The 27,380-nt window shown below is 40.9% G+C and overlaps 1 protein-coding gene across 1 annotated transcript in view; it reads right to left on the minus strand.

Annotated features, from left to right (window-relative positions):
• OBSCN (obscurin, cytoskeletal calmodulin and titin-interacting RhoGEF) overlaps positions 1-27,380 on the minus strand; it is a 1,012,031-nt gene that overhangs the window by 957,123 nt on the left and 27,528 nt on the right. The window contains exon 2 of the mRNA XM_086941076.1: positions 16,403-16,672. Coding sequence (XP_086797202.1) covers positions 16,403-16,672 — 270 coding nt within the window. The remainder of the gene's footprint in view (positions 1-16,402; positions 16,673-27,380) is intronic.

A 27,380-nucleotide genomic window follows, 5' to 3' on the forward strand; every position in this document is an offset into this window, starting at 1 on the left:
TTGAGTGTCTGTAATAAGGGTTATATTAAGGTGAGTGAAGGTCTGCCACTCTTCCACAAGGATGATGTCATCAGTGACCATGTCATGAGTGATGTAATATGTAAAGTCATCAGCAGTGCATTGCGGGCGCAAGAGTTATAGTTAGCTGAAGTAACTATAACGGGGAATTTCATTGGTTTTATATGAGTAAAATGTCCAGCTAACTATAACATGTGTCAAACCTATGTTTTTTTCAGTGAATTTCATAGGTTTTTTGAATGCTAGTTCCTAAGTATGAAAGATATACCTGAAATAAATATCGACATACCAATCTTACGTGCACAACTGACTGCACGCACCCACCTATTTATTTCATGAAAGCTTTACAATTTAAACCTAATGAATTTCTTCATAGACCAATGAAAGAACTTATAGTACGTTAAGACACTGAACCTAGGCTTTTTTTGTTGTCATACAAACCTTTTAATTAAATGGAGCCGAATTTTTTTTAATCGTTCGTGCGTGACTGATTGTACACACCTTAATATTTTTTTTAAAAAATATAAAAGGTTTTATAATTTAATAATTGTATACTTAAATCGAGCTCTAAAAATATGTGAAATCCGTATGTGTTGGAATTCACTTCTTTTCACGTTTTTAAACTTCACTAAAGAACATCGCTACTTCCAAATCACGTTCGTACCTAGATAGTGTCACCGCCTACACGTCCTGAGAAGCGCATGTAAAGTCATGTGACTTGAAAACAACACTTGCAATTGGTTGTTGGTAGTTTCTATTCTGGAATTTACACGCAGCACTCCACCCACTTCCATCACTTTCTTTTCTACTCTCAATAGAGAACAACGTCGAACATCTTCCCGAACACTTTGCTGCAATGGCTACCGTTCCGCATTCATCTTCCGAATCTGAAGGAAATGAGCGACCACCTTTGACTAGAAAAACGGAGGCCACGCTATTACCATCAGAAGTGACCAGCACATCTTCTGCAGAACGACCTGTATCTCCATCGAGTGCTGAGATGGACTTGAAACCATATCTGGCGAACGTGCACATGAAATGCAAGAACTGTGGAAAACTTCTTGTATACGGAGAGCAAAGCTTTATTCTAATTAAACACAAAATTGAGAGTCATAAATGCTCCAACAAAAGTTAAATTTCTTCACTTTATTTGGATAGTATGACATACTGAAAAATGTCGTAGCAACTTTAAGAAATCAAAAGCATCATAACACTTGTTTCCAAAAAAAAAAAAAATGTTCTTTTCAGAACTAACTCTTTGTACCAAAACGAGCTCCAAGAGCATATTAGCTGATATTTTCTCGCCGCTTTCTTTTAGTCCGCGACCGGGTGCGCGCACCCACCAATCGCATAGAGGCAGCGACACACGCATGTGAAGTCATGTGACTTTAGAACAACACTTCCAATTGGTTCTTACTAGTTTCTAATCTGCAATTTACACGGAACACCACCCACTTCCCTGGAAAACCAGTTTATCGAAAAACTTTTAAAGCCTCCTCTTATGAAACATTCAACATCGTTCACATAGCACTGTACTAAATATCACTATATACACTCCGTCCCTTAATTATAAGAGACTTATTGCTATGTGAGAACAACTTTTGTTTTCACGCGATAATGTGAAATGCTGAGCCTGTTACAGAATTTTCTTTCACATATATGTTACTATTCTCCTTTGAGCACTAACACCGTAGAAAATACCACCAATAGCGGTGATATTTTTTACACAGAGAACGGGCGATTTGTAATGCTTAGAGCCCTTGCTATCATAAAGTTTTATTTCCTAAGTCTCTGATCTCCAACTGTGCAACGTGGCTCCCCTGTGTCGTAATGAGGTCCATAGACAAAAACTACAGGGCCAGCATTATACACATGCACAGAACCACAAAACCACAAGAGCCACCATGTTAATATATATCCTTAATATAATAAACCTCTGAGAATGGATACATATTTCCGTAGCACCCCATAACAGAAATTTGGCGTCCTCTGACTCTGCTCCATTACCAAACACCCTAACCCCCCGTCCCCCACACTCTTCACTAAACTCCGCACTCCACCCCACCCGGACCCCCTATTACAAACCCCCAACCTACCCTCCCTGCCCAAGCCCACCATGCACCTCAAACCACCCCTGGAAAACTTATAAGACACAGGATTACTAAAACTCAAAGAATAGGCAACAGGCAGATAATCTAAATAGTACATAAAAGCACATATTTTTTCCATAATACCATTGAAAAACATGTTCTATTTTTTTTAAATCTATCATGCATCTGACCCTCTAGAACCGCTTTCAAAACGTGAACTATAAACCTCTACATTTCATTTTCAAACCATACACTTTCAATTACATTATTTTTTTTTTTTACAATTCATGTAATGTTACACACCTTTTCTAAAATACACCAGTCCCTGTTATTTATAAGGATTTATTTTCAGTCTTCATCAGTGAAACTTTCTCAACATATAATTAAAATCACTGTAACTTTTTAAACGACAATGCTAACGCGGTAAAAATAACCCTCCATTTGCTTTCCTTTAAGAATGCAGACTATCTACCCCACGCATGCGTTTCTTGGTATTTGCATTTGGCAGCGAATACCGACCTTGAATCGGAAGACATGAACAAGAGCTCCATTGTCACATTTAAAAATGAACGTAGCATCTGCTCACACACATATCTTTCACTTAGCTAACATTCACAGAAAACAGCATTGATGTAAAAAAAAAATTGACCTTGCTTTACAACTTGCTCAAATGACTCCCTTAGTTTTTTAACGCATCCTCCACTTCAAGAAAAGCTATTTTTTTGATAACTACTAAGCAATATTTAAGTGACTAGACTCCTAGAAAATGTATCAAGTCATTCTGCTCCTCTCCACTGCATAGCCGGCGACCTAATTCTGTGGAGTTGCTATACAACCGGCAGTGCTGCGCCGTTTCCTTTACCATCTTGGGAAATTCAAAATGGATGTCCCTCCTGCCTTCGCAAACGAGCCGGACCACTTAGAACTATTTCGACAGAGAATGCTTCTGTACTACGGCACCTTAGCACTCTCAACTTTGAATACTTCATATCGATTATCATTTCGATATTCGTATTTCACCTGTGTGCAGCCTGTATTTCATTGCCTGAGCTGTGATTTCACGTGGGCCCTGGATTTATGTCTCTGCAATTTGGTACCTCCTGAAGCGAATTACAATCACCTCATGAATCCGTTACTTGATCATGAACAGCTTTGTTACAACGGAGGTTTTATGGCCTTTGCAGCGATACAAGGAGTTCTGGGTCATTGGAATATATTCGCAGCGGCGCAAGATTTCCTAACAGAGAGCTACATCGAAAACCCACCGAGCTGCCCTATGATGGTAAAAGACGCTCCAATAATGACAGATCATGAATGCTCCTTTCATCTTCTCAATTGGATGGCTGACATGTTTTCAGATGATAACAGTGATTTCCTGTTAGAAGCACTTGCTGCCTACTTTGCCTACACAATGGACGGTTAACTCTTTCCTAACAGAGAACTACATCGAAAACCCACCGAGCTGCCCTCTGATAATAAAAGAGGCTCCGATTTTAACAGATCATGAGTACTGCTTTACTCTTTTCCATTGGATAGCTGACATACTTTCAAATGATAAAAGTGATTTCCTGTTAGAAGCAGAAGCTACCTATTTTGCCTAAACAATGCTTCAATAACTCTTATACAAGCCATTGACGTCCTCATTTCCTTTTGCTTCCCTATATTCTTCACCTTCTTTTCCATATTTTCTTTTGAAGAACAGACCTATTGGCTTTACTAACAGTGGACATTATGATTTCGTGCTGGTTAAATTTTGGTCTTTTATGTGGACTACATTTGTTTCTTCAGCTACTCGATTTTCAACTTTATTTTTTTACAGTCTAATCTCAACAATTCTATTGCATATCTTATCTAAGGATATTTCAAACGTACTCGATGCAAAACTCGCTAATATATGCTACATGTGCCCTAATTAATGTGTACATTTTAAACGAGTTTTTTATAACTGTAAACGCCATTTCGCATCTCAACTGCTTATTTCCGCCTCACACGCCTCTACTCCTTTAATTTCCTATAAAATTATGTTTTTAAAATACTTTACAGAAAAATATGTTCTTTCAACAATATTTCCATTATTACTTGTGCTGTATTTCAAATGCAATACTGCAACCTTCAAAAGATATCTCAATACAGTAGTTCTCCTCAATAGTGATTTGCGCAGCATCCAACAGATTACATACATGCACCTCTCACCATTTTATCGCTTTTGGCGCCTTTTTTTTCCCCTCACACACTGACATAACACAAACTTGATAGTGCTTCGCATGTAGATAGCTGATTGATAAAATAATGATGTATAACCACTTGCATTTTCATATATCGTTCCCTAACTGAAAGGCCAGAGACCTTCTTCCATTTACTAAAATATGATATACTTCCTTATAAGAGTGTACAATGTTTTTTTCCAACTATATTCATTTTTCTTCAACTATAGCGTTTGTATTCCATGTACTACTGACAATACCAATTACTGTGTTTTTTGCAATTTCTGTACTCATATTACATAATGATTTGCCTTTAAAACAGTACATTTCTAAATAAACATTTCAAATATTCACGGTTTCTCTTTTAATCCATAATCTCAACTGAAATGATTTCATATTGAAAAACTATTCATGGGTTCCACATAACCTTAACTGTAGTCACTGAGGACCTTATTTATGAAGACCTTCCGCCGCCGGTGCCTCATTTTTTAAAATGAGAAAAAGTGACGCACCGGTGGCGCAAGGCCTTCATAAATAAAGTCCTGAATGTTTTCTTTTCTCGACCTCACTTACTGATACTAGAACCTGCAAGCCAATTACGGCCCGTGAACTCTTTCTTAGTAGGTCGCGCACCGTACAGACAGTTATACCACTGTTAAAAAAAAAAATTTACTGTTACCAAGCACCGCCACAGTTCCGCTTCACTCAGAGTTAATCACTGCTCCCACGCTTCTACAGACTAGACGCTATGTCGTATTTCTCTCCTTATCACCCTTTCATCTCCACAATAACAAACAGTTCTCCGCCTGCCACCACAGAACAGAGTCAGATGCAGAGGCACCAAAGAGTAAACCCATCACCAACTGCCATCTCCGGCTGTTTCCATGGTTACACCTCATTCTGCACCTTGCTGAAGGCACAGGTCAAAAGTTCATGTCTCAACATTCTACAGCAAACTAAGAAGACTGTTTTCCCTCCAGAAACACCTGCCAATCCACAGCTCTGTTACATGTCTTTTTTTTTCACACCCAATAGTACTTTTCGTTTAACATAAACATTAACATGCAACTTACTGTTCAATCTCCACTTATTACAATCAACCAATCATTTTTATTTTTTTAACCACACCCAGCCTCTTCCTTTTTTTTTATTTAGAATTTCAACTTCTAACTACCATTCCACTTCCAGAACCGATCGGAGGACGACTACAAATCCCTTGAAAATGAAGGTCTGGGTAATAGGACACAGTTATATTCACTGGAGTGAAAAATATGCAGTAAGCAGACGAATTTGCAACCTCGGCTTACCAAATGTACACATAACATGGATTGCCAAAAGAGGATTGAAATGTCACCAATTGACTCCATTGGTGAAAACTTTTATGCATCTCCCAGAACCAGACCTTATAATTGTGCACTGTGGTGGGAACGATCTAGGCACAATCACTGGGGTAGGTCTGGAAATGCTTCTAAAAGACACCTTTCGACAATTGATGACACTTTTTCCTCGATCTGCCTTGGTATATTCCAATATATGCCAAAGACAGAAATGGAATTGGTCCAATCAACATTGTGCACAATTTGAGAAAGCAAGGAGACATGTAAATAAATCTGTTTCTGCGTTCCTCAGAGATTATAGCATGGGTTCTATTTACCACAACAACTTGCGATACCACATGCAAGACGTCTATAGGAGAGACGGTGTTCATTTCACGAATGAGGGAAACAGAATCTTCCTCTGCAACATCAGGCTCTGCATCGGTACTTACTTATAAATGCAGAAAACACTCAATTAACACAATGGCTCTTTTCAGAGCCACCTTATATCTAAGCACTCAAACTTCTGATTTATCTCCATTTTCACACTCTTGTAAATAGGTGTGCGCGACCGGGTGCGCGCACCCCGTATTTTTTTGGGGAAAAAATTATATCTTTTCGCGTTTAAGGGCCTTACTGCACACCCCGAGAAAACCTACGCAGCAAGACAATCTCTACCTTCTCCCCTTTCCATGTTTCAACGCTTTGAAATGAATAATATATTTACTCGCAGTGACAAAATGGCGGACAAAACTTCCTGATTTCCTTCGAATCGAACGTTAACAGACGTCACGCAGCAAAAAAAAATTCCGCTCACGCGCAGCCGCTTGAGTGCGCGCACGAGTGCGCGCACGAGTGCGCGCACGCGTGCGCGCCTATAGATATATAATTGACTTTAACTTTAATTTTCTCAACAACTACTGAACAGATTTACACCATTCGAAAAAAAGCGTAATCTGCGAACCGGACTCTACATTTTGCCAAATTTCTTATAAATCCATTCAGCCGTTCGACCGGTAGCCGAGTCTAAAGGTCCTATGGAAAATAACATGCAGAAAACACGTTTTGGGACCCCCCTTATATCTCAGCCCCCACTTGACCAATCCCCCCCCAAACTTTCAGGGAAGTAGCGCAGCGGACTGAGCCATCTTCTTTGAGAAATTCGCTAAGATTCTTCAACCAGAGCCAAAGGTATTCCAAATAGAATGTTGAGGATTTCCTATGGAAAACAATCCTAACTATAACTACCTACTGGCGACCGCCAGTAGGTAATATAAATATATATATATATACATATATTCACTGAAAAAACCATAGGTTTCCCACCAGTTATAGTTAGCTGGAAATTTTACTGATATAAAACCATTGAAATTCCCACGTTATAGTTAGATGGACTCACTATAACTTGCGCGTGCAATGCACTGCTGATGACATCACATATTACATCACTCATGACATGGTCAGTGACATCACTCATGACATCACTGATGACACCATCCAGTGAATGTGTGTCTTTCTGAAAAATAAATATATTTTATATATGTATATGTAAAAGTTGATGGAAGAATAAATGTTTAAATAAGTGTCTAAATGGATGGTTTTTAAAAATTGATTGGTTAACTGGCTTAATAAGACATCATCAGCAGTGCATTGCACGCGCAAGTTATAGTGAGTCCATCTAACTATAACGTGGGAATTTCAATGGTTTTATATCAGTAAAATTTCCAGCTAACTATAACTGGTGTGAAACCTATGGTTTTTTCAGTGAATTTAATAGGTTTTTTAAATGCTAATTCCTAACTATAACTGGTGTGAAACCTATGGTTTTTTCAGTGAATTTCATAGGTTTTTTAAATGCTAATTCCTTTGTATATCGAGTTTCTAACCTTTTTTTTTTTTTTACAATTTGCTGTTTTTTTTTAAGTATTCATTTTTTTTATATAATTTTTTTCTTTTGCGCTCTGGGTGCGCGCTCCGGGAAGCTTTCAGCTAAGCTCTCCGGTAAGCTTTTCCGAGAGCTCATCTGAAAGCGCACCCAGAGCGCAACTGTCGTTCGTGAAAAAAAATATGAATGAAAAGTTAATAATAATGCAAAACATTTCATACCATACAAATAAAATTAGTTTTTTTTAATAAGGAAAATGATTATGCATTTCTATAAAAGATTGATGACGTCACTTCGGCGCGCAACGTAAGTGCCCTCGGAAGCGCCTACGTTCGCGGCGCATAAACGCACGCAAAAGCGCCTACGATCGCGCCACGTTTGCGCCCCGGAAGCGCCTACGATCGCGCTGCGTAAACGCACCGGAAGTGCTCCGGAGCGCGCAGCGTAAACGCGTCGGGTCATGTGACCCTAAAATAACACTTTTCATTGGTTGCTAACAGTTTTTTTTTACAATGAATGAAATCCCCACCCATTTCCTTCACTTCTTCTTTCACTTTTGTGACTGAAAGACCTGCCTTTTTTGCTGCTCCATATTCCTTGATTAATCATGGCTGCCAGACCATCCAGCAGTGAAGATGACTCCAATGATTTCATTGATGAAGAGCCTCCTCAGCCGAAGGTCAAAGAACATTTCATCTGGAAATTTTTTAAGTTTCCAGCAGACCAGAAGAAGGTGAATGCACCAAAAGTAGAGTGCAGGATCTGCAAACAGGTCCTGTCACGGGGTAACCCCCCAAAAAAATACTCTTTTGGCAACTTCACCATGATTCGCCATGTGGAGAGGAGGCACCCCCAGAATTTTGCCCGGGAAAGTGTCAGGGCTCTGGCACAAGAGGTTCCCAGAGATGGGGCCTCTACATCAACAGGAGGAGCAACTTCTTCTGGAAGAGAACAATCACAGGAGCAGGTAGCAAACATTCAACCTGCATTTAACCATGGGGTCGTCAGATGCAGATACTGCAATCAACTCCTCACCTATGGGGAGCAAAGTGTCCTGCTCATGGTTCGGGCATTGGAGAACCATCGCTGCCCTTCCCACCCCTAATTTTTTTCTTTTCTTTTTGCTCCTGTTGAGCAGTTTCTATTCCCTGTTTTTGTTCCTGTTCAGTTAAAAGAAGAAAACCAAAAGTTCTTTTCAGAACTACCTCCAATTCTCATCAAAGAGCTATATTCTTAAAAAATGAAGAGTAAGTGAAATATAGTGCATTGATAATTGAAAGGAGAATGAGTAAGAAAGAACAGAAAGGTATGAGAGGTGAAAGGAAGTGAAGTAGGAGGAATGAAAGAAGGTGAGTGTTAGAAAAGAAAGTTATGACACAGTGAATAAACTGGAGGCCTCATTTCTGAAAAGTGACGCATCGCTACGTGAAAACAGCGATGCGTCACTTTTCTGGACGCACTCCTTATGACATTCCAGATATGTCATATTTAATATATGACTAATCAATTCGCAAGGAGTTACAGATATGTCAGTATTTCTGACATATCTGTAAACACAAAAGTAACGCATTGCAGGAGTGCGTCACAAAAGTGATGCAACTCCAGTAATGTGTCCTTTCACATGGAAAAAGCACCATGTGAAAGGTTTGCTGTGAAGCAGGCGCAAGATTTTGGCGCAACAGCATCCTAAAAGTGACGCACTGCGTCATTATTACCAAGCTTTTTGCAAGGAACACCCCCTCTGCATGCATTATACCTGACACTATTTTTTAAAAAGTGACGCATCTAGGTACATGGGTCACTTTTTAAAACTCTGCGCCACATTGTATCTGCATCAGGTATAATGTATGCAGAGGGGGCAATCCCTCGCAAAAAGCTTGGTAATAACGACGTACTGAAATCTATGAGATTTCTCTGCGTCACTTTTAGGATGCTGTTGCGTCAAAATCTTGCGCCTGCCTCGCGTCACTTTCATGTTTACAGATATGTGAGAAATACTGACGTATCTGTAACTCCTTGCAACATGATTCGTCATACATTAAATATGACACATCTGGAATGTCATAAGGACTGTGGACAGAAAAGTGACGCATCACACCAGCAGTGTAATAAAATGTGCCTCGTTGCACTATATTTAAAGGATGCAACAGCATCCTAAAAGTGACGCAGTGAAATCTCAAACATTTCACTGCGTCGCTATTACAAAGCTTTTTGTGGGGGAACACCCCCTCTGCATGCATTATACCTCACGCAGATATAATGTGGCGCTTGATTTTAAAAAGTGACCCATCTACCTAGATACGTCACTTTTTAAATATAACGCAACGAGGCACATTTTTTTACACCACTGGTGCGATGCGTCACTTTTCTGTGCGCACTCCTTATGACATTCCAAGTAACGCATTGCTGGAGTGCGTCACAAAAGTGACGCAACTCCAGTAATGTGTCCTTTCAAATGGGGAAAGCAGCATGTGAAAGGTCTTGCCTCAGTCTAACACCTGCTGTAAAGCAGGCACAAGATTTTGACGCAACAGCATCCTAAAACTGACGCAGTGAAATCTCAAAGATTTCACTGCGTCGCTATTACAAAGCTTTTTGCGGGAGAACACCCCCTCTGCATGCATTATACCTGACGCCATTTTTAAAAAGTGACGCATCTAGGTACATGGGTCACTTTTTAAAACTCTGCGCCACATTATATCTGCGTCAGGTATAATGTATGCAAAGGGGGCATTCCCCCGCAAAAAGCTTGGTAATAATGACGTACTGAAATCTATAAGATTTCTCTGCGTCACTTTTAGGATGCTGTTGCGTCAAAATCTTGCACCTGCCTCGCATCACTTTTATGTTTACAGATATGTCAGAAATACTGACGTATCTGTAACTCCTTGCAACATGATTCGTCATACATTAAATATGACACATCTGGAATGTCATAAGGAGTGCGCACAGAAAAAGTGACGCATAACACCAGCAGTGTAATAAAATGTGCCTCGTTGCACTATATTTAAAAAGTGACGCATCTAGATAGATGAGTCACTTTTTAAATATTGCATAACAATGCGCATTTTTTTACACCGCTGGTGCGTCACAAAAATTGACGCACAGGAGGCGCAAAACTAACAGCGCAAGGCCTTCATAAATATGGTCCTGGATTTTCCCCGTGCTTCGCCGGTGCGCGTACCATGCGCTTCCCCCGCGCAAAACGAAAAAAAAATGTTAATGCCCTGCAGGACCCTATTTTAGTCCCTACATCAAACCTAGGGGGTCAGAGGGGGTCTACTCTTCCCCCTTATGGTCATTTGCCCCTCTTTTTTTCAAACCCCTTGTGTCTCGATTTTACCGAGACACAAGATGGCGGCCGCTCCAGACTGTTTAGAATGTTTACAGACACCCAAGAGCCAATCAGCTTTCTGCGCGCAAGTCGCGTGTCGCGCCTGGAGCGCACTCCGGTGCGCGCACCGGAGAGGGCCTATAGATATATATATTTTTTTTAACCTAAATTACTCAAAATCCACTGCAGCACATATCTTGAGACATAGCAAAGGCCCATCGGGCTACAAGTCCCTACAATTTTGCCAAGTTTGGTGTAAATCCATTCAGCCGTTCGGGCTAAAAGTGAAATTGACCGCCCTATGGAAATTAACATGGGGAAAATGCGTTTTGGGACCCCCCTTTTATCTCGGCCCCCGCTTGACGTATCCCCCCCAAACTTTCAGGGAAGGACCGGAGCTCGACGAGGCCATTTTCAGGAAATTTTCAGGCAGATTCGTCAACCGGTGCCAAAGTTATTCCAAATAGAATTTTGAGATTTAACATTGAAAAAAATCCTAACTATAACTACCTACTGGCGACCGCAGTAGGTAATATATATATATATATATATATATATATATATATATATATATATATATGTATATAATAAGAATAAGATTAATTTGTTTTTGTATATATAGAAATTCAAAATATTTTTGAAGAGTACTAAACCTATATTTTACAGGTTTTGCTGGATTAGCGTGCAGTTGCTGCTTCTGCCAAGGAAGAGTAGAAAGACTGGAATTTTGCTGTGAACCTGCTTGGAGAAGAATCTCCAAGGGCTTGTGTGTGCTGGCCTCCTGTTCTGAAGGTTCAGGGACACAAAGACTTCACAACCAGCTCCCCTGAACCCCACTGCTGGCTGGTAGTTCTGACTTGCCAGGAAGCGCCTGTTCCAGTTGTGGGCCTCTGGAGGTTGTTCTTGCTGTTGGGAGCTGGAAAAAACCTAAAAGGAGCAAGAAAAACAATCTCCAATGCCGTCAGCCCTGCTGCCATGACACCTGCAACCTGCACTGAGGGAAGGGGCACTGCTCGTAAAGTGCACAACTCAGTGTCCTGCCTGCAATGCAGCTCCGAGGCCCTTTAATGCCAGCAGTTAGCAACCTTTGAGATGCCAGCGCCTGCACCGCCGCTGCCAGCGGGATGTATGTTCATACATCATGCACCATTCCATCCCGTGCTATTACCATGCGTTTAATACATCGCAAAGACCACAACATCGGAAATGTTCACATCGCACGTTGTTGCAACTCTAATGCGTTGTTTCCTGTTGGAAAGGACATAACATCGCAGACTGCCAAATTGCACGTTATTACAACGCAATGGTATGTATGGTGCTCCATTCCTTCTCCTTCCGCCCTTCTGTCTCCTACAGGGCTACCCTCTCACATCTCTCGGTCCTTTGCGGTGCTCCCTTCCTTCTCTGCACTCTTTCCCTCTCCCTACCGCTCACAATTTTGTAAATAACTAGAAGCGAGGGCGTCCAGCAGGTTCAACTCTCTCCTTCTCTCCTCCCTTCCAGCCTGGCTTGGGATCTGGACACAGCGGAGGGCGGGGCAGCGGCCAAGGGTGGAGGTGCTCACAGCTGTGGAGAGACAGACGGCCGTCCTCACCGCCCTTGTCTCTAGGGGTGTAGTGGTCTTCTCCTGGTACAAAGGGATGGGGGTGGATGCTTCACAACTGATCATCAGTCACGTGGTGCCTGGCCCCTTACAGACCACTGGACCCCGGTACCCGGGCCGGGAGAGCGCGAACCCCGACAGGACCCTGCACATCCGGGACCTGCAGACTAGCGACGCCAGGGACTACATAGTGAATGTTATAACGAATATTGGATTACCCACAACAGTCTCCAGCCAGCTGCGAGTTTACAGTGAGTGCCACACTGGGCAGGGGCATTTACTTCCTTCCTCCTCTTCCCCGGGCCAGGGCAGGCAGAGTGGACCTCAGTGTCTGACGAGGCCTGGAGGGGTAGGGCTGCTCGTCCCCACTGTCCACCAACAATCTCTCTCAATCCCCATGTTAGGACCACTGGGCGGGGTATCTCCACTTTCGCATGTAGGGCGCGAATCAGAACCAATAGTCTAAAAGTGCAGACAGAGCTTTACGCATCCACTTACTTTGGACGTTTTCTACACCTCAGAAACATTGAAGCTTATAAAGCTGCACCAGGAGTAGGTTTCGATGCGGACTCCTGTCGATGTGATGGGACATGTTTCAAATGCTCTCTTCATAGTGTCCAAAGTTTTAGGTTGCTTTTGTGTGATATTTTCAAATTTCAATGCAATTATGAGTGACATTCATTGACTCGCAAGTAAAAACAAGCAATGAAGTGCACGGAAAGACATTTGCAAGGTAATCAGACACTGCACTCCATGATTCGTAAAAGGCCATTAATTAGGACAGGATTGCATACCTTCAAACAGTTCAGCAATTTATTATAATTATCAACACCCCACCCTTTCATCCATCCATCCACCCATCAGTCAGCCACCCACCCTTTCATCCGTCCATCCGTCCATCCTTCATCCATCCACCCTTTCATCCGTCCATCTGTACATCCTTCATCCATCCACCCTTTCATCCATCCATTCATCCATCCACCCATCATTTATCCACCCACCTTTTCACACATCCATCGATCCATCCACCCATCATTTATCCACCCACCCTTTCATCCATCCATCCATCCATCCACCCATCATTCATCTACCCACCCTTTCATCCATCCATCCATCCATCCATCCATCCATCCTTCATCCACCCACCTTTTCACACAACCATCGATCCATCCATCTACCCATCATTCATCCAGCCACCCTTTCACCTGTCCATGCGTACATCCTTCATCCATCCACCCTCTCACCTATATCCACCCTTTCATCTGTCCATCCTTCATCCATCCACCCTTTCATCCATCCACCCATCATTCATCCACCCACCCTTTCATCTGTCCATTCGCCGTACATCCTTCATCCATGCACCCTTTCATCCATCCATCCATTCTGAGATATGTGATAAATGCCAAAGTGCGAATTGTACCAGAAGAACAGTGGCTAGTTAGTTGATGTACATTTTCATCTGTCAGTCCGTCTGTGCAATTATAACATCACGTGACTGTATTAATTGATTTTTGTGCCGTTTTTCCACTTTTCCCGTCTGCTCGTCACTTTTCCCGTCTGTGCGTGCCAATGTATTAATTGACTTTTGTGGCAATGTATTAACATCGCAGCAATGCTGTGCGTCCGTTTTCCAGTCTGTGCGTGCCAATGTATTAATTGACTTGTTTCCTATCGGTTCGTCTGTGCAATTATAACATCACGTGACTGTATTAATTGATTTTTGTGCAACTTTTCCAGTTTTCCCCGTCTGTGAGTCCGTTTTCCCGCTTATGCGTGCCATTGTATTAATTGACTTTTGTGCCAATGTATTAATATCGCAGCAATGCTGTGCGTCAGTTTTCTAATCTGTGCGTGCCAATGTATTAATTGACTTGTTTTCCCGTCTATGCGTGCCAATAGTTTTCCCGTCTGTGCATGCCAATGTATTAATTTACTTGTTTTCCCGTCTGTATTAATTTACTTGTTTTCCCGTCTGGCGTGCCAATGTACGTTTACATCGTAACTATTTTATTATAACAATGCTTACAATGCTGTTTACAATGCTTACAATGCCAATGTACGTTTACATCAATTTTAACATTGCATTATTGACTTTTGTGCGTTTTTTACTTTTGTGCTTTTTCCCGTTTCCCTTACAATTTTATTATAATTAGAACATCGTATTAACGTTTACATCGTAAAGTTGCGTTGTTATGGCTTACTTTGGAATGCCTTACGATGTAAAAGTTTAAGCGTTGCGGTGCCTTATGATGTAAATATTATTGCGATGTACTAATTGCGTTGTGATGTCACCGTGAAGAGATCACTTCATTGCAATGGGTGTTCGCCCTGCCAGCGTATGTGTCACGTTATAGTGGAGCCGATAACCACCGAGGGTGACTCCACGAGTCTTCAACTTTGCATTGACTCACCAGAACCGACACCTCACCGCCGACGCAACCAACTTCCCCTGTCCTGGATTCAACATGATGCCTCATCGCAGACATGACACCTCCCCCATGGCAGCCAGGGAGCCCGACTCAACCTTGGTACCGATGCCTCATCTCCACAACCCCGTGCACCGTCCAAATACTTCGTTCCAAGGTACTGTTGTTTGCGGGTACGTGTGACTCCATGCTAGATGCCGTGCCCCTCACAGTCGGCACCGTACTTTGGAATATTGTCTGTCACAACGTCGTAATAGCCCCAAGTAGAGCTATTTGGTTGCTACAAAGTCTTTTCTTGCAATAAGTGTTCTAAAGTCTTATTTTACAACCTGTATGTTGAATTTTTGGCGTTTTGGTCTTGTTTGGTTTAGATAAAAATATTTTATTTTTCTAAACTGGTCTGGTGTCCATTTGTGGTGTTTAAGGTGTTACTGTGTGTTTTGAGTACAAATACTTTACACATTGCCTTTGAAATAAGCCTGTCTGCTCATGCCAAGCTAGCAAGGTGGTGAGCAGGGGTTATCTGAAGTATGTATCCCCCTTACCCTGACTAAAAGCAAGGGTCCCTACTTGGACAAAGGCACATACCTCTGCTCATTTCTAGCATGCCTTAAATGTGGAGAAGCAAGGAGAACATTTACCATATGATATTGTTGTGTGGTGCACTGGAGGATTATTAGGGAGATGTTACAGCAAAATTGGTCAAGGTGATGACTAGGCCCAATGTATGCCATTGTATTATATGTATGATGAGAGTTCTGCCCCAGCCCAAGAAGGCTAAGATAGAATGTACATTTATAGTCTCAATGTTGTTGTTAGCTATATGCCAGATTTCTAGGAACTGGATATCCTCACAGAGGGTGGAAAGATTGATGGCAGAAATAAGATTAGCACACTTAGATCGATATGGCGGAGGATGGGAAACATGAGTGGGCTTGCCCCTGGGACACACTGTTGTTGGAATTCCCCAAGTGGAACTTTTACCACCTTGAACACAAAGTAATGGAATTCCATAGAGGAAGGGGCCTTGAATGGGTAGCCAAATACTTTTATTCGCATGGGTCCTGTCCAGGAATGACTTTGTAACATAGGCATGGATTCAGAACGAATACTTGTGAATACTCACCAGAAACTAAGCAGGGAGATGGCTACATGAATGGGCTAGGGTGTATGGATGGAAACTGGGGGAAACAGACTTGCTATGCACTAATAAGTGAACAGCGTGCATTGAGACAGCTCTGTTTGTAATGTTATCTATGTTAGTTGTATTTGATGCGTCAGACCCCTGAAAGAGTTATGAAGCACATAGAATGTATGGTGCTTTAAATAAGTCAGTACACATATATTTTTTAAAGTCAGTCGATCATAGCTTGCATTGGTCTTCACGGCACCAATAACATGTAACACTCGCTTCAGATCATTCATGACTCCAGATTAGTTTTGAGTTCATATAGCCCTATTACTGCTACTTTTTACAGTAAACGTCATCATTATGAGCAAATTGTGAGCAAGTATGTTATTCCTACCTTGGACAGCAAGTTCAGCAATGGTCCTGCTTCCTTCTTTCATCTCGCAGATGTAGACCGCGTCGTCGTCGGTGGTGACGTTCTGGATGGTGAGTCTCCTTAAGGTCCCTTCTTCTTCCATGTTGTACTTGGTGCTTTGGTGGAGTTTGGTTTCTTCTTTGAACCATGCTGACTCTATCGCTGGTTGAGGCACCTCGCACTGGAAGGTGGCTGACTCCTTTTCTCGGACTTCAAGATCTTGCAGTCGTGACTTGAATGGTGTTTTTGGTTCTTCAAAACAATCAAAATAGGAGATTAGATTTTTGTTACATCATGGAAAGTTGATAATTTACATGCCAGCTTAGTTGGTTTTTTACAATGAATGTATGGAATACAGAAACATTTATATTGATCAATTTTTGTGGGTATTGGCTCACTGAATTGGTAGAGGAAGCGGAAGCAACATCATACATCCTCTGATTCCCCCCCACAGTGTCATCAGAAGACTGACCAATTTTAGATGCTCAGCGGAATCCTATTTCCTGCCAGATGGGTAGGGAATGAAGAAGGAGTGAAAAAAAAGTCTCATTTTTGTTCCTGCTGCTTCCTGTATGCTTTCTGATGGTGGGGAAAGTAGTATAGATGGGAGGTGTACCAAAGGAAACACATGGGGTTGCAGGTATGACCCCTCGCTAGATCTAAATGAAACTCATGCCCACTTCCTGAAAGACTTCAAAGACAAGATTTGTCTTCAGACATTTTATTGTTTTTTCTAAACAAAACCATAATAAAAGAATCCTCATTACACTTCTGTTACAGTACATAGTATGCTGGGAATGCTTATAGAGACCAGGATTGGGTACAACCTAAGAGAAAGAACATGTCCAACTGTATATGATTAGGTTGAGCAAACAATGTGGTGAAGAGTCAGCGTACAAACCTATAAGACGGGAGCAATATAGACCTCTGTGGCTCTGAGTTAATCGGTGACACCTAACAGAAGCATACAATAGTATCCATAAATCATATCATGAGAAAGAGAGAACTAAAGGAAAGAGAGAAAAAGAGACTTAAGAAGAGGGGAGGAAGATGATAGGGAAAGAGGAGAGAGAAGAGGAAACTGCTCTATAGTAATCTGACAGGATCACCAGCACCCACATAGGGTGATTACAGCAGGAACAGTAGATTTCAGCAACAGCAATTGTACCATGCATTTAGGAACCTAATGTACAAGACAGCACCTTTGATGGTTAATTTTTCTGTAGATATTTATCTAAGGAGTCCCAAAGGCGTCTGGATTAGAAGGAAGCACTGTTCAATTTTGCATACACAAATTTATCCACACTTCTAACTGAGCACCGCAAATTCCACCATTTGTCAAAGGATCTCACTGAGGTTAGGTTCCAGTCTGAAAGTATTGTCTTGCTGCCCAGCGACAACAGTAGGTCAATCAATATCGAGTTTTGTTCAGTGAAATTAACTGAATGGGGTTTGTGTGCAAGTCTAGGCAATGGTCAAGAAATTGATCTCGAAGGATTCTCCTGTTATGTCGTGAATTAAAGACTGTATCTTGATCCATAATGGACTGGCCATCTTACATGTAAAAAACATATGCTTTAAATCTCCAACCACCTTCCCACATCTCCAACAAACATCTGTTGTACTTAAGGCCATCTTATGTAATCTAGATGTAGTCCAATAGGTTTTATGATTTGACCAGAATCTGGGCTGTGCTAGAGCTGGTGTGACTTTTGCAATAAAAGAGGATTGCCAGATTTTTTTCCATGTGGTCTCTGGGATGTTCGAGCTTCACAAGGAGTGAGCGTAAGTATTCCACTTATTGGTAAGTGTTCTCAGCAAATAGCTTTTAGGTGATTCTAGAAGTTTATATAGGAGTGATGCAGACTGACCCTTTCTCTTGAAATTACATAGTAAACCAGTAAAGGCAGTAAGGTAAGGTAACAATAAATTTTCCATCTGCGCTTTTCAGTCTCAGGAATTGAAAGAAATCGATGTCTGGTAACCAGAAAGTGAAGCATAGGGCCAAGGACAGGATAGGGTGTAATTGGGTACCTAAATGCCCCGTAGTGTTTATAGTTTTCCTCCCCCCCGGTTCCCAGAACACTGTCCGCCCATCTATTTTAATTTTATGCTTGTGCCATTAGAGGCCATAGTTGTCCAAGAACTTTGATGAGCTAACCGCTTATCGAGCAGTAGTAGGGACGAAATTATATCCAATATTATGCATCTTGAATGCTCTAAAGGGAGTCTGGCTAATTTGTGTATGGAGAGGGTGGCACTGAAAGGTAAGCTGTATGCTAACTGGGTCTCTATATTAAGCCAGCGAGGGGGACAAGTCTTGTGTACCCAGAACCACCAAGACCCCAGAGAAGCCAGGAATGCTTGTTGGTATCGTGGATAGTCAGGGAGGTTTAGGGCTCCAGAGATTTTACTTATCTTCAATGTAATCATGGAAATACTTGCTTTCTCGTCCTCCTATATAAATGTGGGTACATAATTATCCTGAAAAAGGATGGGGAAGGGACACCAGAAGCATACTGGCAATTAAACTGACCAAAGGTGCCATGATCATTTTAACAGTGTCCATCCGACCCCACCAGGTGATATTTTGATGGGACTGTATACTAAGTAGGGCTTTTATTTTGGTAAGGGTTTTATGTTCATTAATGCAGACAGAGTGCTTGAGATATTTACCAAACCAACTACCTAAGTATTTAATAGCATCTGTTTTCCACTTCAGGCCCAAGTCACCAATCACTACTGGAATGCAGTGGACATTTAATGGGAAGACCTCTGTTTTGTCCTTGTTTAAAGATTAAACGCCACCAATGAGTACCTTTCTATCGCCTTCATAATGATGGGAATAGTCTGTGGAGCTTCCTCAGTGGCACATCGTTGGCATCGGCTGCCACTACTTGTCTGCCTGACCTAAAATTAATATCTGTAACATCTGAGTTATCTCTTAGTGAGGAGATGAATGGCTCAATAACCAACAGAAAAACAAGGGTGAAAAGCGGACAGCCCTGTTGAGTTCCTTGTGACAGGGCAAATGGTTGAGATAAATGACCCTTCACCCTGACCTTCCCCATTCAATTGAATTGAAATTTGATTTTATGGTCATACGTATAAAATCTTTCCTAAAGCAGTATTTGTGTAGGGCTGCTATCAAAAATGACCTGGAGACCTTGCAAAGGCTTTTTCTGAATCCAGTGCAAGAGCAGCTGTCGGTGTATAGGTAAAGATATCTTTTTCCAAGGAATGGCAAAACGTTCTAATATTGTCTGAGGTGAGCCTACCTTTTAAAAATCCATTTTGTGATGTGGCAACAAGTTTTAATACCAACGGCTCAGGTCTACGGGCTACAATCTTTGTATATATTTTACAATCAAGATGAGCGAGATCAGTCCATAGTTTTTAACATCCAAGTGGTCCTTTGCTTCCTTCAGAATGACCACGATTGTAGCTTCAGTAGCGGAGCCCAAGATAGAGCCTAATGTTGCATAATTTTGAAAAACAGCATGTAATGGTTTCACCACTCTTTCCGCAAAAAGTTTGTAAAATTTGGCTGAATAACCATCTGTAATAGGCGCGTTTCCATATCTGAAACTGTGTATGGTGGATATAATTTCTTCCTCCACAATAGGTGCATTAAGATGAAGTGTGTCGACCTGCGAGAGCTGAGGGAGGTTGCTTGAGTCAAGATATTCATTGGTTATGGACAAGGGAGATGAATGTTCTGAAAGCATCAATAATACCCTGTGTTGAGAATATAACCTCCCCTGTAAAGGTTCTTATTGTGGGTATGAGTGACTTGTTCTTTGTATATGTCATGTAGCTTGCCACGTTTTTTCCAGCTCTGTTTCTATTGCATAATTTCCCAGCATTGGAAACTTCAACCCATTTCCAGGTTCTATTCCTTCAAACTGTATTGTACTTGTATTGTAAGCCAAGTAATTTAGATAAGGTTTCTTAACTCGTAACATGTCTACACTGTTTGTCCAGCTCCAGAATGCCCGCTTGCAACTGTGCAAGTTGTTCGGATACCGAATTGATTTTGAGTGCTATTTGTTGGATCATGAGGCCTCTAAGTGTGGCTTTGAGTGCATCCTATCTCATGGTTGAGGAAGTGTCAGGAATATGATTCTCTTCTATGAAGTGGTCAATAGCCTTTGCAATTCCCTCTCTGTTGCTATCATCCTCAGGTAAATCATAATTTAGGTGCCACTGTATTGGAGGATGGAAAAGGTCATTTAGATTAAGGTCCATAGATATACATGCATGGTCCGATATAACTATTGGTTCTATTTTAGGAGAATGAGTCAGAGGAAGCAGACGTTTACTAACCATTTTCTAGTCAATCGTGGAGAAGGAGTGATACGGAGAAGAGCAGAATGTGTAAGCGCTGCCTGAGAGTTTATATAGCTACCATATTTCAATTAAGTTATTGTTATTGCAGCAAATTCATATTTGCTTACGAGAGTTATTGCTCATAAACTTATGTGAAGATATTCGGTTGAGATTGCCATCCATAGGAAGATTGAAGTCTCTTCCCAATATTACCTCAAGGTTGTCATGTAGGTCTGTTATTTGCTTGTCTAGATTCTGCTAAAATTCTACGGCCTTGTCATTGGGAGCTTGGACATTAACAATATATCATTCTAAGTCTCTCTTTCTAAACCTGGATATGAGCCATCTGCCATTTTGGTCATGTGTGTGGGATATCACAGTATTGTAAGATATTTTTGCTATTGGGTGAAAACCTCATTCCTTTTCTGCATTGCTGGGGAGATGGCAATCTCCGCAATCCCCATATAGTAAAATTTTACATCCTGTAGGGATTTCAGGTGTGCCTCTTGTAACAAAATAATGTCTTCCTCAGCTTGTTACAATAAGCTGTGATCATTTTGCGTTTAACAAGATGGTTCAGGCTTTCGGCATTTAAATAGAGTATTGTTATGGGTAGAGACATTATGTTGATGTGGAGTGTGGTGGTGGAATGGAGTAGACATCTAGGGTAAGTATGGGTAAGGGGAACCCCCATGAGCGGATTTGCTTACAATTATGTGTGAGTATAGGTGTATTGAGGTACGGAACGGAGGGGCGAGTGTAGTTTTGTGATACAGTCTCTGCTGGTTAACGGGGAGATGTGGTGCGGTGGACCTGTCAAGCAGCATAAGCGAAGAGTAGGAGAAAAGAATAAAAATAGGTTTAGGAGAGATATAGAGACAAAGTACCAACTCAATAAAAAAAACAATCCCAAAAAAAACCGCTGAACAATACCCACCCTCCTTTCCTTTCCTGAAATGCGACTAGGAAGAATTTCCCTACCCTTTATCTAATTGGAACGCGAAGGGCTACAAGTAGGCCTATCCCAAGCCAACTAAGGAAGTGGAGAAAGGGAAAAAATATATAATCAACCTCCCCAAAGAAAAAGAGGTATATCGCAAAGATATAGCAAGCACATCAATAGATAACATTTCACCACATAAGGTACCTGTGGTAACAGTATTCGATAACGAGTAACCAAAAAAGACAAGATTATGAAAACTGAAATGAAAGAAAGAAATGTGGTAAAATTGAGAAGACAAGCTATGTGTGTATAATATTTCCAACAGCCATATTGTTTGATTTTATTTTCAAGTGGGTCTACAGTAATAAGGTAAGTGTAATGTTACACAGAAGTTCTTTTTGTGGCTTACTGCCCACTTTAGCCATGCTTATACTAACTGCGGCAGCTGGGGTTTATAGGTTTCTCTGCCACCTTTGTAATCTTCTTCAACATTGATGTACCTCCAGATCATTGCGATCACTCAGGGGCCTATCTGCACCTACCATAAAGTACCTGGAAGAACACACATATAGTTAAATTAAGTAAGTTAATCCAGCTAAGTACAGAGTAAAATATAAAAATCATAGGCCCTTATTCACAAAGGTAAATTTAACACACATAGATTTACACACATACACATTTACTCTTACACATTGGAGTAACTGTACTACTTTTGGAAATTCACCATTCCAGATCCAGGGGTGTGGAACCAAATTTACAAGTGTAAAGTCACTATTAGTAACTTTTCACTTGTAGGTGGACTTTGAAACCAGGGTGGAGATCTCCGTATGGGAAAGTATATGAAACAATAAAGTATATTAAACTTTTTTTAAAAGTACTAAAATATTTTAGTAAAGGAAAGTGACGGTAAAATAACCTTGAAGATGTTTTAAACGTAGTAGAAATAAAAAATAAGCTACTGCACTATCTTGAAAGTTTATTAATAATTTAAATCATTTAAATATATTTAAAGTACAATTATTTAAAGATCTATTTAAAAAAACCGACAGTAACATTTATTTTGATTTGATATGCTTTAAAAAGATTACTAAAAGTTATGCATAGAACTAATTAAAATTATTGTAATTGTTTTACAAATATTGAAGTTACATTTATTTCTACATTTAACTAAAAAATACTAAACAAAAAATGTGTTATTATATATAATTTTCACATTAGATACAATTTATGTATATGTTACAAAAGTGGAAAAAGTTAATTTATATTAACATTATTTCCTATGGGATTTTATTTTACAATACCACCACGATTATTTTTTATGGAAGGGTGCTGCAGTTCCAGTGGTTGGCTATGTGTGGTGCTGCACTTACTCCAGGTCGGAGCTGGAGTACATTTACAACTGTTGTGGAACCTTTTTGGTTGTAGTAGTTTTAGAAGTGTGTTTGTTAATAACACTCCTTTGAAGTGAGTGCCTGTCCCTTCATAAACCTTTCTTTAGACATCCCTAAGCCCCACCTTACTTCTCACTTACCCCACCCCCATATTTAGTAATAAGTTATCCGCATTTTATAGCCACTTCCCTGCCCATCCTACATTTCCTTCCAAAACGTAAGCTTACATGTGTGGAGAGCTCCGTAATCGGGGCGTAACATTCCACATAAAAAGATAAGAGGTGTAGGTCTCTGCATGTAGGTTTGTGAATAGCATTTTGTAGCACGTGAGTAGTACTACACAGTAGTACCTAAAAGTACTACAGAGTGCAGTCTGTGAATATGCCCTATAGTGTGACCTTATTGTGCAAAAAGTTATATTGCAAACTACAGCTCAGTGCAACCCAGTTCCAGGGGGCACATTTATTATTTTTTGTCGCAAAGCAGGCAAGCAACCAAGGTTGTTGCGCTGCTTCGTGCAAAGGTGAGAAAGCACCTCATAGCCATATTTATTAGAAAGGCCCGTTGCTGCATCATTCCCAGCACTGAAGCACAATAAAGGCTGTCTAGCGCCAAGAACAACCTTGTGCAAAGGTGTGTCTTTGCTGTGCAACATAGGATGTATACTGGAAGTATACCCTTCCAGTACAAAATCCTATGGCTAGACAAATCTTGAAAAATTCCTCACATGTTATGTGTGCTGTGCTGTGCAGTGCCGCACACATGGAATCAGGGGACTGCTTAGAGATGTGAAAACATTTCTCCTTTTTAGAGCCTGCTTCAAGGGGGCATTCGTTTTTGACAAAGATCTGAGTATGGATATCTTTGTAGATGTGGCTTTCCATTGAAAACTATGGGTGTTCTGACCATGCAATGTAAATGTAAATGTAAATGTATTTGAGCTTATATACCCATGTGATGCCCTTTGATACAAACTGGAGCAAAGTAGTGAAACACTCTATTTGTGCTGAGAAAACGGCACCTACTAGAAGGTAAATGGACTTGCTAGAATTTACAAACATTTGCATCACTTTGCACTGGCACAAAGTCTATTATGGGTAAAAGGAGTAAGATGCTGATTGATGCTGCTCCATGTAAACTCTCTGTCCTTAAAATTGAGAACCTAGTGCCTGAAACTCTATGGTGCTCTGCTAAACGCAGATTCATTTGGCCAACAAATTGTCCGTTCATAAATGTTTTATTTAATCTTCAAACAAGGGTGTGTTGGCTTTAAAAAATAAGTATAAAAATATGATTGATCCAAGAAAAGGAGCATCAGGAGACGCTAAGGATGGAAATAATGCTAACGACTGAACTAACTAATTACAATATGCTAATCAGAGACCTTTTTGGTATCTTTTGAAGAAGAGGTGCAAGGTACCTCAGGAAGCTTTTATTGGTCGATTCACGAGTTGTATTTATCATGTTTATTTAAATTCTTTATTTTGCGGTCCAAGCCGGGGCATCACGAGACAAGAATCGCAAAGAAGGTTGGTCTTATTAAGAAGTCTGAATTTTTGCAGGCGCTTGGGCACAATGGAGTGCTAACAACTGTCTTTAAATTAAATCAACAGTTTTTGGAGGAGGGTCTCTTTTCACCAAGTTATGATGTCAGGTGACAGTCCCAGATGATGGTATAAAGCGTTTTGGCTCTGACCTACAAATTTAGGTCAACCGCTAAGCTAAAGATTTCGGCCTACCCGTCATTTTTGATTAATTTTTTGTAACAGCGTATCCTTTGTCTGCACAAGGGAGGTTCTCAGATACTTCCACTTTTCCTTGTGCAAACCTGGACTAGATCTAAGAATGTTGCTGAGTGATTCACTAGGAATCCGCCAGCCAACACTCCATCTTGCCCTTCAGTGTGGGAGCCCAAGAGCTTCTACCAGAACACTGAAGCATTTGTATAGATATATAACAACCTATGTATTGAGCAGCAAAATATAAGTAAACCAGCTTCAATCACAGATCATACCTGGGAAAAATTCAACGAATTTCTTATAGTCTATAGTTTGAAAACAAGTTTCAGAGCTATGCTGCCTAATAAGGGTGTTCAGCGTCTATTTATCATGAACAGGTCAGCCTTCTCCATGAAACAAGGCCTTGCACTCCATCCATTTTGGTACCTTCCCCGCGGTGAGTTAAGTTCTACACAACAGGACTCAATTTTCTTCAATACTAAGCCTTCTCTAGTTTGAGGGTTAGCTTGTGGGCATGAATATGATTGCCTAAACACTACAAGCTCAAGTTTAAATTGGCATATAGAAGATACAATTGAAATGCATCCAAACCATTATCAATTGACTCTGCAAGAGAATCCATCACTTAAGAATGTTACCCTCAAACCTGGCATGCTAGTTTCAACTGTCGTCCATATCAAGTTATTTTTTAACCTCCTAAGCACTAGGGTAAACCTGGCCTCCTTACAGGGAAACCTGTTGTCAGAAATCCACTATCACCAAAGTAGACTCTCAAGATGGTGGGTCTTTTTACCCTTTGATGATTTGACTCATACCTCCAGCTTGGTTATTGTCCTCTGTACCCCAAACGACATCTGGTCTAATAGTAATGTATCATCTGTCTACTGAAGAAGTTTGCATTACAAGTTGCCAGTGCTAAAGTGCTTGTGCTCTCTCCTTACAATATGTATAACTGGCTTATATCCAAATGGCATATGTAATTGACTTGTAAGTCCCTAGTAAAGTGCCACTACATGTGTTCATGTCCTGTAAATTAAATGCTACTAATGGGTGTACCACTGATTGTGCATTGCAGAGACTGTCTGTGCAGTTTTAAGCTGCCATATTGACCTGGCAAGTTAACCTCTTGCCACGCCCAACCCGTCTTTTTTAATACAAATAAGTCACCCCTAGGGTATGCTCTGATCAGCCCAAGACCAGGATACAGTGTATTTAAAAAGTAGGAAATGTACTTTTAAGTTTAACATGTGCTGTTTGAGAAAACCTCCTACATTCGTTTTTCACTTATATCTACCGTAGGATAACATTGGGATTACCTTATTACATGTTTTAAGAGTAATTTTCGAATGGGAAGATATCTTCATGCCCCGCCGAGCATCGCCAGCGACATTCTCCTTGCTCTCGGGGCACTTCCCCGCAAAAGGGACTCTTGGCATAAAACTTGAGAAGATAAACCTTCAGTGTGCCCAATGTGGGACTGTATCCGACCTGCACTTTATCGTCGTCAGCTTAAACTTTTGGATTCAACCCAGTCCAGGGCAACCAGCTATACCTGGTTGGCACTTTATGGCTTTAAATGCTATTTTATAGTTTATTCTTTCAAAATTCTTAACTCCGATTCTACTTTTTGGATTGTCATCATCTTGGTCTTGTATTGTTTTAAAAAGTAAGCTTTATCTTTCTGACTTGGTGTGGAGTCTTTTTGTGAGGTGTTTTATTGTTTTACTGTTTGCAATGTTCATAAATACTTTACACATTGCCTCTAAAGTTAAGCCTGACTGCTCTGTGCCAAGCTACCAGCGGGTGAGCTCAAGTTAACTTAGGGTGTGCTTCTGCCTTGCTCTGACCAGGATTGTGGCAATCGCTTAATCAGGGAGTATACCCCAGTCAACCAGGAACCCAATTTCTAACACCTCTCAATAGCCATTTGTTACAGATGGTAAACAATTTAACAAGCCTCATATGTACCTGCTTATTGATCATCATTGCTAGCGCTAGAATAATGTCACTGGCAGAAATGGGTTGGCAAAACCCTGCTTAATAGAATAAGATAAGATTATTTGCTTCTGATCAGGTCGCTAATTCTACGGAGTAAAATATCTGCGTACCAAATAGATTCTACATCTAAAGGAAAAACAAGACTTTAGCTTCCCGGTTTGTTAGCGTCACTATTCTTAAAAATTAGGTGTTACGCATTGCACCTCACCGGACATTAGGAATATCACCTCCATTTCAAACTGAGAGGTGTGAAAGGCAACTGGCAAAAATGTGCCATATCTAGCAAGGTATAATGCATTCGTGCTCTCGGCCTGCGCTGGCACACAAACTGTTGCCTAGTGCCAATTCAGGCACCCTTGAACCTTGGTGAATGGATGTCTGCGTTACAGGCAGAGTTGTTTCTGTGCAGGAAGGGACACGTTCCCGCACAAAACAATCCTCTGAGGCTTTTTTCTCAATGTGTGCTTCATAATGCAGCACTCCTAGAAAGACCTAAAGGCGAGGCGAAATAAGGATATCTCTCCTTGTGACGCTTCCACCTGACGCATTCCCAGGTCTGC

This window comes from Lissotriton vulgaris, chromosome 10, assembly GCF_964263255.1.
Source record: "Lissotriton vulgaris chromosome 10, aLisVul1.2, whole genome shotgun sequence".
Taxonomy (NCBI): Eukaryota; Metazoa; Chordata; class Amphibia; order Caudata; family Salamandridae; genus Lissotriton; species Lissotriton vulgaris.